The 10,726-nt window shown below is 44.5% G+C and overlaps 1 protein-coding gene across 1 annotated transcript in view; it reads left to right on the forward strand.

Annotated features, from left to right (window-relative positions):
- Positions 1-10,092, forward strand: part of DHX36 (DEAH-box helicase 36) — a 114,392-nt gene extending 104,300 nt beyond the window's left edge. The window contains exon 25 of the mRNA XM_068280874.1: positions 8,909-10,092. Within this exon, the coding sequence (XP_068136975.1) occupies positions 8,909-9,133 (225 nt within the window). The 3' untranslated portion in view covers positions 9,134-10,092. The remainder of the gene's footprint in view (positions 1-8,908) is intronic.
- Positions 10,093-10,726: the final 634 nt, after the last annotated feature.

Here is a 10,726-nt window from a genome sequence, read left to right on the forward strand (position 1 = left end):
CTTGGATTGAGTGAAACTTGGTTTCAGAGCGCTTTGCAATACAAGCAAAACATTTTGTGAAATTTTGACTTGATATACGAGCAATGTCTTGATATAGAAGCAAAAAAAGTATACATGCGTCACATCATCACAACTCAGTCGATAGTTCTTCTCCCTTTGGCACTGCAGGATTGTACTTAGAGGAACTTCAGCCTAAACAAACATACCGTCATTAAGTTACATTAGTTATGTTAATTAAAATAGATAGGTAATACAATCTCTTATCCTCCCTGTTTTAAAAGAACAGGAAAATGTTTGATTTCATGAGGGCAGCCATCTTTTTGGTTGAAAGGAGGTGACAGGGAGCACGAGACACAGTTCCAACTGTCCTGTGTGCTGATTACCGCTCCCAGTTGCTAGGCAACGTGAATAACAACATCGGAAATCCCATCATGCTTTGCACAGCATCAGGGGGAAAAAGCCCGGGCAGTTTTCTTTGATGGGTGGAGCTTAGCTAAAAATGCAGCTAAAAATGATGCTTTGGTAAGAAAAACAAAGTTCTGATGCAGTGAAACTGTTAAAGAAACACCAAGCCTTTTCAGTTCTGCTTAGTAGATTTTTAGTGCGGAGGTTCACTTTAATCTGAGTGTAGAGACTGTGCAAAGTCAACGCACTCATGCGCACACGCACACACACTTTGGGGTGAGCCAACAGATAGCAATGATTCTGTTAGTTATAGTGAATGTCTTGTTTACATTTTTATTCTATACTATTTTACTATAACGGTTTTTAGATTGTGGAACAAATCAACTGGGTTTCCATTAACTCCCATGGGGAAATTTGCTTTGATATGAGAGCGCTTTGGATTACCAGCATGTTTCTGAAACGAATTATGCTAGCAAACTAAGGTTCCGCTTTAATTCTAAATGGCAGTTGTTAGTATGCATGGACGAATTGACTGTTCACATGCATACCACACCTGCCTCCTACTGCAGTTGCGCATATTCTTGTAAACTGTAGACAATGAAATCTCCAAATTCTTAGCAATGTTTAACTGAGAGACACTATTGCGAGCGGTAGAATAGCTTACCGGCTCAAGCCGGTAAATAAAACAGTAAGGAATGTTTGGACAAGGCCCCCCTAATGCTTCTGGTCAGTTTACGTGAAAATAAATCACAAACCCTTCTACTTTATGATTCATTATATGGATAGTCTACAGTTTTATTTTATTGGCTGTCTGTACTGGCCAGCAGGAACAAATCTAATTACTGGAATATAAGATGCACCTTGGTTTAGAGGGCAAAAACCAGGGGAAAAAAATATAAACTAAACCTGGTGCGTCCATACTTCAGGAGTATCTTGTACATGACCTCCCCAAATGGTGCCCTCCTGTGTCCCCATGTCTCCCCAGGTGTCCTCCTGTACCCCCATGTGTCAATGCTGTACCCCGCGTGTCAGTGCTGTACCCCCCCCCCCCAGTGTCGTCCTGTCCCCCCAAGTGTCGTCCTGTCCCCCACCCCTCAGTGTCGCCTTGTCCCCCCAAGTGTCGTCCTGCCCCCCCCCCCCAAGTGTCGTCCTGGCCCCCCCCAAGTGTCGACCTGGCCCCCCCCCCCCAAGTGTCGTCCCAAGTGTCGTCCTGGCCCCCCCCCAAGTGTCGTCCTGGCCCCCCCAAGTGTCGTCCTGGCCCCCCCCCAAGTGTCGTCCTGGCCCCCCCCAAGTGTCGTCCTGGCCCCCCCAAGTGTCGTCCTGGCCCCCCCCAAGTGTCGTCCTGGCCCCCCCCAAGTGTCGTCCTGGCCCCCCCAAGTGTCGTCCTGCCCCCCCCCAAGTGTCGTCCTGCGGCCCCCCCCAAGTGTCGTCTTGCCCCCCCCAAGTGTCGTCCTGCCGCCCCCCCCAAGTGTCGTCCTGCCGCCCCCTCCCAAGTGTCGTCCTGCCGCCCCCCCCAAGTGTCGTCCTGCCGCCCCCCCCCCCCAAGTGTCGTCCTGCCGCCCTCCCCAAGTGTCGTCCTGCCGCCCCCCCAAGTGTCGTCCTGCCGCCCCCCCAAGTGTCGTCCTGCCGCCCCCCCAAGTGTCGTCCTGCCGCCCCCCCAAGTGTCGTCCTGGCCCCCCCCAAGTGTCGTCCTGGCCCCCCCCAAGTGTCGTCCTGGCCCCCCCCAAGTGTCGTCCTGGCCCCCCCAAGTGTCGTCCTGGCCCCCCCAAGTGTCGTCCTGGCCCCCCCAAGTGTCGTCCTGGCCCCCCCAAGTGTCGTCCTGGCCCCCCCAAGTGTCGTCCTGGCCCCCCCAAGTGTCGTCCTGGCCCCCCCAAGTGTCGTCCTGGCCCCCCAAGTGTCGTCCTGCCCCCCCCCCAAGTGTCGTCCTGGCCCCCCCAAAAGTCGTCCTGGCCCCCCCAAAAGTCGTCCTGGCCCCCCCAAAAGTCATCCTGGCCCCCCCCCCAAGTGTCGTCCTGCCCCCCCCCCCCCCAAGTGTCCTCCTGTCCAGCCCCCCCCGAGTGTCCTCTCCACTCTGTGTCCCGCTGTGAGTCCCCCCTCCCCTCCCTTGTCTCTACCCCCCCCCTGTCGCCGCCCCCCCCCCACTGTGAGAAGCGGCAGAAGCATGCCTCCTCCATCTTGCCCACAGCGATTGAAGTCATCCGGCTTCTGTGTGCGGCTTCCTCTAGTGCCGGCTTGTAATGACGCATCATCAATTATGCGTCATTAGAAGCCGGCACTAGAGGAAGCCGCCCACAGAAGCCGGATGTCTGCAATCGCCGCGGGAAAGATGGAGGAGGTAAGCTTCTGCCACTGCCGCTTCTCACGGGGGGGGGGACCCGGCGACACAGTAGTGGGTGGAGACAAGCAGGGGGGGGCACTCACAGCGGGACACAGGCAAGGCAGGGAATCCCCGATGGCGTCGTGTCGGCGGTTCGTATCAGCGGGCGTCCGTAAGTCGGGGATTCCCTGCCTTTGCCATATAAGACGCAGGGACTTTTTCTCCCTATTTTTGGGGGAGAAAAAGTGTGTCTTATACGGCGGAAAATACGGTATAACAATCATTATACAACTGTACCAGAATGTTGTTTATATCTTTAATTTCGAATTGTAACTGAAATTGCCATCTGTGATCCTTAAAGAGGAACTCCAGTGAAAATAATGTAATAAAAAAAAGTGCTTCATTTTTACAATACTTATGTATAAAGGATTTAGTCAGTGTTTGCCCATTGTAAAATCTTTTAAATCCCTGATTTACATTCTGACATATCACATGGTGACATTTTTACTGTTGGCAGGTGATGTAGCTGCTGCTTGATTTTTTTGGCAGATAGAAACCGCTGTAAACGGCTCTTTCCCACAACGCAACAAGGTTCACAGACAGGAAACTGCCAGGACCAAGGGCCTCACAGTTTCCTGTGGGAGGGGTTTCACCACAATATCAGCCATACAGTGCCCCCTCATGATCTGTTTGTGAAAAGGAATATATTTCTCATGTAAAAGGGGGAATCGGCTACTGATGGGATGAAGTTCAATTCTTGGTCACGGTTTCTCTTTAATCTTCATAATTTTGTTTGCCTAGGTGTTTGATTATTTTTTATTTATTTTTTTACCCCTGTAATGCCAAATGGACTATCATTAAAGTGAAACTGTGACTTATTAACACAAAAAATATGTTGCATAGGGAGTTATGATCCCACTTATAAGTATGTTGGAGCAAGCTTGCTCTTTTTTAAATTTTTCACTGTCACCTTAAGGTTCATACACACCTACCAACTATCTGTCCAACTATCTACCAACCTTGTCTGTTAAGCCCCATACAGCTTTTGTTGTGAAACAACTATAAAAAGTATTTTGCTATTGTTCAAACAGTTGATAAGACTGATAAGAAGGCAATCCAACTGTTGGATTGACTTATTATCAATCTTATCAGCTTTTTGAACTATAGCAAAATACTTTTGTTTAGTTCTTTCATCTTGTTTCACAACAAAAGCTGTTTGACAATTGTGCTGCATAAAAGACCTGCTGTTGAGCATGTGAATGGGGCTTAAAGAGACACTGAAGCGAAAAAAAAAAATTATATTATGATTTGTATGTGTAGTACAGCTAAGAAATAAAACATTAAGATCAGATACATCAGTCTAATTGTTTCCAGTACAGGAAGAGTTAAGAAACTCAAAGTCGTGGAGAGGGCTGTCTTCTGACTTTTATTATATCAACTGTAAGTAAACAAATGTCTTTTTCTCTGCCAGAGGAGAAGTCATCAGTTCACAGACTGCTCTGAAAGAATCATTTTGAATGCTGAGTGTTGTGTAATCTGCACATATTAGAGAATGATGCAATGTTAGAAAAACACTATATACCTGAAAATAAAAATATGAGAATATTTTCTTTGCTGCTAATCTTCTAGTAATTATTCATAGTACACAACCAATTCATTATATCATATATTTTTTTTCGCTTCAGTGTCTCTTAAACAGACAAGTTTGGCAGATAGTTGGTGTGTATGAACTTTTACTGACACTGTATAGCACATGTATCATTCTTGGCATCTAAAATCCAATTGGAATTGGAGATTAGACACCGAAAACCTACTGAGGCGCTGTATTATATGTTAAAACCAGACGGCAGTTTTCATGTTCTCTTTTATTCAAAAATACTGTGAATAGATCAACTTTTAAGTATCTTTACTGCTTCCCAACCGGGCTAGTTGAAATCTACTCCCTATTTATATCCATTTATCCCTGCGCAGATTTCAACTTGCGCATTCGCTGCTTACATGCCGCGCCCGTCGTCCGTGCCAATGCTGCAATGCTTTAACCCGCTCGCTCTGCTGTCCTGCTGAAAGCAGAGCTTAATGTCTCAGTCAGGAACCAATGAAATTGGCTCCTGACCCTGTGATCCAGTCACAGTGATCACTTCTCGTATTTTGGGGTCTTTGGTCCTTAACCACTTCACTACCACAGGTTTTTTCCACTTCAAGACCAGAGCAGTTTTCACATAACGCACCTCCCATTCATTCGCCAATAACTTTGACTACTTAACACACTGAAACGATCTATATATTTTTTGCGGGACAAACTAGGCTTTCTTTGGGCAGTACTTTTTGCTAAGAATTGTATTATATATGCATTTTACAGGGAAGAAGAAGAGGAAAAATTGCAAAAATTCATAATTTCTTAGCTTTCAGCCATTGCAGTTTTAAAAAAAAAAAATGTGCTATTGTAGGTAAAACAGTCACATTTTATTTGCCCATTTGTCCCGGTTATTACAACACTTAAATTCCCTAGTACAATGTGTGGCGATAATATTTTATTTGGAAACAAAGGTGTATTTTTTAAGTTTAGTGGGTTTTTTTTTTCTTTTTATACTATAAACATAATTATAAGCTTTTATTAGAAATAACCGGTGAACAGGTACTTGCTATGGCACAAACCCCTGAGGGGGAGCAGCTAAACCGATAAAAAGGTATACAAACAATAGGAATCAACTTCTCACTGTGCATATAAATTTATTGATCCAAATTACATAGAAACCCCTTCAAAACCAACCTCCCTCCCCCTTAAAAACATGCCAGCTTATAGAGGAGCGCTCCTTGCATTTCTCAATCCACATCCATACACCCATACATACTCTGCCCTTGGCCAGGGACTGGTTAGTTGAGTAGCTTAATTTAGCGTGTCTGCCGGGAAAACAGTCCTTAATGTGAAAAAGCCAGTCTCTTGGTACGGCATTCCTACTGCTGTGCTTATGAAACGCCGCCAAACCACATCAATTCACATAGGTATCAATTCCCTGTTAATAATCCAATACTTTTCTTGTTTGTACTGTGCTATCACAGCGTGAATGTACGCACTTGCTATTCAATCAGTGTCCATGGATTAACACGCTGCTATGCAGCACTCACCACCTCTTCATTCCTTGTAACTTCTCCACTTTTTCAAAAAGGCTTGTACCTGCGGCGTCCCGCAGTTATACGCTGCCACACAATTTTGTGTTATGAAGTCCGTGGGAGTCTTCCCTGGCCGGCCAGATAATCAGTGTAGACGGGCGAGAGGACGCTAGGTTTCCATGCTCACTCTAGGATGGCTGATGGCCACGCCTGCATACGCGTTACGCCCACTACGTCACGTGGGCTTCCTCAGTGCCAATGCTTTTCCTACAAAAGCAACATTAACCACTTCACAACTGAGGGGTTTTACCCCTTGAGCACCAGCGCAATTTTCACCTTTCAACGCTCCTTCCATTCATTCGTCTATAACTTTATCACAATGAAGTGAGCTATATCTTGTTTTTTTCGCCACCAATTAGGCTTTCTTTAGGTGGGACATTATGCCAAGAATTATTTTATTCTAAATGTGTTTTAATGGGAAAATAGGAAAAAATGTGGGAACAAATTTATTATTTTTCAGTTTTCGGCCTTTATAGTTTTAAATAATGCACGCTACTGTAATTAAACCCCATGAAATGTATTTGCCAATTTATCCTGGTTATAAAACAGTTTAAATTATGTCCCTATGACAATGTTTGGCGCCAATATTTTATTTGGAAATAAAGGTGCATTTTTTTTCAGTTTTGCGGCCATCCCTAATTACAAGCCCATAGTTTATAAAGTAACAGTGTTATACCCTCTTGACATAAATATTTAAAATGTTCAGTCCCTAAGGTAACTATTTATGTATTTTTTTTTTAATTGTCATTTATTTTTATTTTTTAATTACAAAAAAAAATTGGGGAGTGTGGGAGGTAATGAGTTAATTTTTAGTGTATAACTAATGTATTTGTATATGAAAAATGCTTTAGGGTGTAGTTTTACTATTTGGCCACAAGATGGCCACAGTAACTTTTTGTTCGTCCTGCAAGCGTCCGGAAGGACGCTTGCTGGAAGTGTTATGAGGCTGGGAAACTTTTTTTTTTTTTCACAATGATCGCGCTGCTTCTCGTAGAAGCAGCTGATCATTGCGGGGGCTTGGATCAACGAACGGGAACGTTTTTTTCCCGTTCATTGAGCGGGCGGTGGCGTGCACGAGTGTGCGGATGCGGGAGCGCGAACAGCGGAGGGAGCAGCGTCAGGTGCGGATTTCTCAGTCCCTGGTGTTAACAGGGTGGGAAAAGGGACGGAGAAATCCGCACCGCTGTGGGTAAAGTGGTTAATATACCAACATAACATACATATTTAAAAAGTCCCTAAGGTAACTATTTATGTAGGTTTCTTTAATGTTGTAATTTGGTATATTGGGGTGTATTTGGTTGTATTTTACTTTTTGGCCACAAGATGGCACTACACTTAGGTCACTGTCTGCTTTTTACAGCAGATAGGAACAAAACTGTTTGTAACAGTTTCCTTGGGGTTATGAATGAGAGATGCTCTCTCTCCCATTCATAACGTCACGGGGATCAGGGCTGATAATAGATTATTCTCATTCCCTGATCACAGAAGAACTGGGATGCGCGGAAACTGCACTGGAATCGCGATTGGCAGCGGTAAGTAAACAGTGTGTATATATACGCCCCTGATCTGCTAGAGGTAAACACAGGGGCGTGTATTTATACACGTAGCTGAAATCTGGAACTGGTTAAAGGATACCCGAGGTGACATGATGAGATAGCCATGTGTATGTACAGTGCCAAGCACACAAAAAACTATGCTGTGTTCCTTTTTTTCTTTCTCTGCCTGAAAAAGTTAAATATCAGGTATGTAATATCGGGTATGTAAGTGACTCAGTCCTGACTTTGACATGAAGTGACCCTCACATAAAGTGTGACCCTCACTGATAAGAAATTTCAACTATAAAATCTTTTCCTAGCAGAAAATGGCTTTTGAGAGCAAGAAAGATAAGAGGCCAATAGTTCATAGATTTTAGCACTGGCATACTTCGAAGAATGTGTCATTGAGCAAAAACAAGTTAAGTGTTAAAACTTAAAAAGTAGATTTAAACATAAAATAAAACTATGGAATATCTTAAGTCATTTTAGGAGAAGGAAGATAGATAAAGTTGTTTATTTCATTAGTTTATTTTTAACTCGGGTGTCCTTTAACCACTTCAGGACCACAGTGCTAAACCCCCCTAAAGACCAAGCTATTTTTAGTTAAATTGGCCACTGCAGCTTTAAGACTAAGCTGCAGGGCCGCACAGCACACTAGTGCTCCCCCCCCCCCTTTTTCTCCCCACCAACAGAGCTGTCTGTTGGTGGGGTCTAATCGACCCACAAACCCCCGGTGTTTATTATTTTTTTTTTAATAAATATTTGTTGTTAATAAATAAAAATGCCTATTTTTTTTTTATATGGTCATCCCTGCTCCCTCCCTCCAATGGCTCCCGCCAATCAGCCTATGACAGCCGATCACGCCCCAGCCTCAGGAGGGGACAGCCGTTTCACATGGCTGTCCCCAGTACAGCGCTGCTGCCGCAGCGCTATTCGGGTAATTAGATGGTGGTTTCGCCGTTTAACAGTCTCCCAAGCGTCAACCACCGATCAGAGACTGAAGGCTCGCACAACCTGCCTGCGATCTCCTGCAAACTGCAGCCCCAGGACTTGACGCAAATTGGCGTTAGGTGGTCCTGGGGCTGCCACTTCTAAAGAGTGTCTGAAGCCATTGAAATGAGCTCTTTTTATTTATCACTCAGATTGATTGGACTGGAGGCAGAGCTACAGCACAAAGCTTTACCGCCCCCAGGCGGTAAAGTTGTGGAATTTTGCACCTGGATTTTTTTTGGGGGGAGGGGGGGTGGGGGGCAGAGATAAAGACCTTTTTTTTGCCACGAGGATGATGTTTGCTTATAATGCTGAACCGGAATGGTAAATAAAAAAAGATTACAGAGAAATTTTGAGAGAGAGAGAGAGAGAGAGAGATGGGTTTTAGTCATGGTAAAACATGGAGGTTTATATATGTTTTAAAGTGTCGCCATTTTAGCTGGGTAATTATTGTTGAGTTGAAATTAATGAATATTCTATTGTATTCCAGGATCTGAAGGCAGAGCTTGATTCTCTTTTAAAAGAAAAGATTGAAAATCCTAAACCTGTGGACTGGAAAGAGACCAGATCCAGAGACTGCGCTGTTCTGACAGCCATCATTGATTTAATAACCACACAAGAAAATCAAGAAGCTAAGAACTTTGCTCCTCGAGCAGTAGACAGGAAGTCCTGGTCTTGTGCAGATAATTTCCAGTTACAACAAGCTGACACCTGAGAACTCTGTTTAACAGATTGCAAGTCCACCGACTGCCACTAGAGGGACCTCCCACCTGTTGCACTGTTGTAGAACTTGTGAAACAAAACAAAAATAGCAGGTGTTGGCCTGCTGGTAATGTCGCTTTTCATTATTTCATACCTGGCTACCTGGCATTACTGTGCTAAGCAGTATAAGGGACTGTAATTCAAGCATCTGCAGCTATATAGTGTTGAATAGAGACCGTTGCAAGTTCTCCGATGCCTTCTAGCCGAAAAGGTGTTTTTTTTTGTTTGTTTGTTTGTTTTTGTTAAATGTTTGTGATGTAGCTGTAAGCCTTATGATAGGATGTCCTATGGGCACTGACTCCTCACATTTCCAGTGAGCTTAAGTTGCAGCAAGTTCATTATTTATATTCATATAAAATGTATTGCCTTTACCAGTCTGTTTGGAAAGCACAGAATGGCCAGTAGTCTGTTGACAGATGTGGAAGGAATATGAAGAGGTTGACCGTTAATCCAGATTCCAAACTTTGTTTTTTGAGTTGTGTTCCTGGCAGATTCATGTATACACAGTTGAAATTAAAATGTAGGTACATTTTACTAGCCAGATTCTGTTCATTCAGTCTTGTGTTACTGACCCCTACATCTTTCACGTAGTCAGTAAGGTAAAAACTATTTCCTGTTGCTGCATGCCTCCTACCTTTCCATTGCTGAGTAATTCTGCACTATCCCTCTGCTAATGCATTATGTGGTGAGTAGACAGGGGATCCAGAAAGCTGAAGTAGCAAGTGACGGTAACAGTGTCTTAGCTGTTATCTGTGTGGCAATAGCGAGAATCAAAGAAATGGCTGCATAGAGTCCTTTGGTAGGTAAAAAGTGTTCCATATACAGATTTCAATGTATGTAGCTGCCTGCCTGGAGTCGCTCTTTAATATAACTTGTGTTTTCTGTCACAAATAAATACTTCAAGTTTTCTAATGGAGTCTGTGTTCTCTGGTAAGCATTAGGATTTCTCAGATACATTAGCAAGAGTTGTTGTATTCAGTGCAGTTTCTAGGCTAAAATGCACCCAGGGCAAGGGTGTAAAAATTGTTAAGTTAGATGGGTAGGTGCCCCAAGTACAGGTTAGCTAGGTGGGTGCCTCTAATATAGGTAGCCAGAATAGTTGCCCCCAGCATAGGTTAGATAGGTAGATGCCCATAGTAGAGGTTAGTTAGGTAGGTGCCTCCAATATAGGTAGCCAGTATAGTAGTCACCTGTATAGGCTAGCTAGGTAGGTAGGTAGGTGCCCCCAATACAGGTTAGATAAGTTAATGCTCCCACTATAGGTTAGATAGGTAGGTGCCCCCCACTATAGGTTAGATAGGTAGGTGCCCCCCAGTATAGGTTAGATAGGTAGGTGCCCCCCAGGATAGGTTAGATAGGTAGGTGCCCCCCAGGATAGGTTAGATAGGTAGCTGCCCCCCAGGATAGGTTAGATAGGTAGCTGCCCCCCAAGATAGGTAGCTGCCCCAGTATAGGTTAGGTAGGTGCCCCCCATAATGGAGGGGGGAGCCGCAGCCGCGGGGAGGGCAGCCCGACCTCTCCCTCCCTTCCTCTCCCCGGGCTGCCC

Source organism: Hyperolius riggenbachi, chromosome 4, assembly GCF_040937935.1.
Source record: "Hyperolius riggenbachi isolate aHypRig1 chromosome 4, aHypRig1.pri, whole genome shotgun sequence".
In the NCBI taxonomy this organism is placed as follows: Eukaryota; Metazoa; Chordata; class Amphibia; order Anura; family Hyperoliidae; genus Hyperolius; species Hyperolius riggenbachi.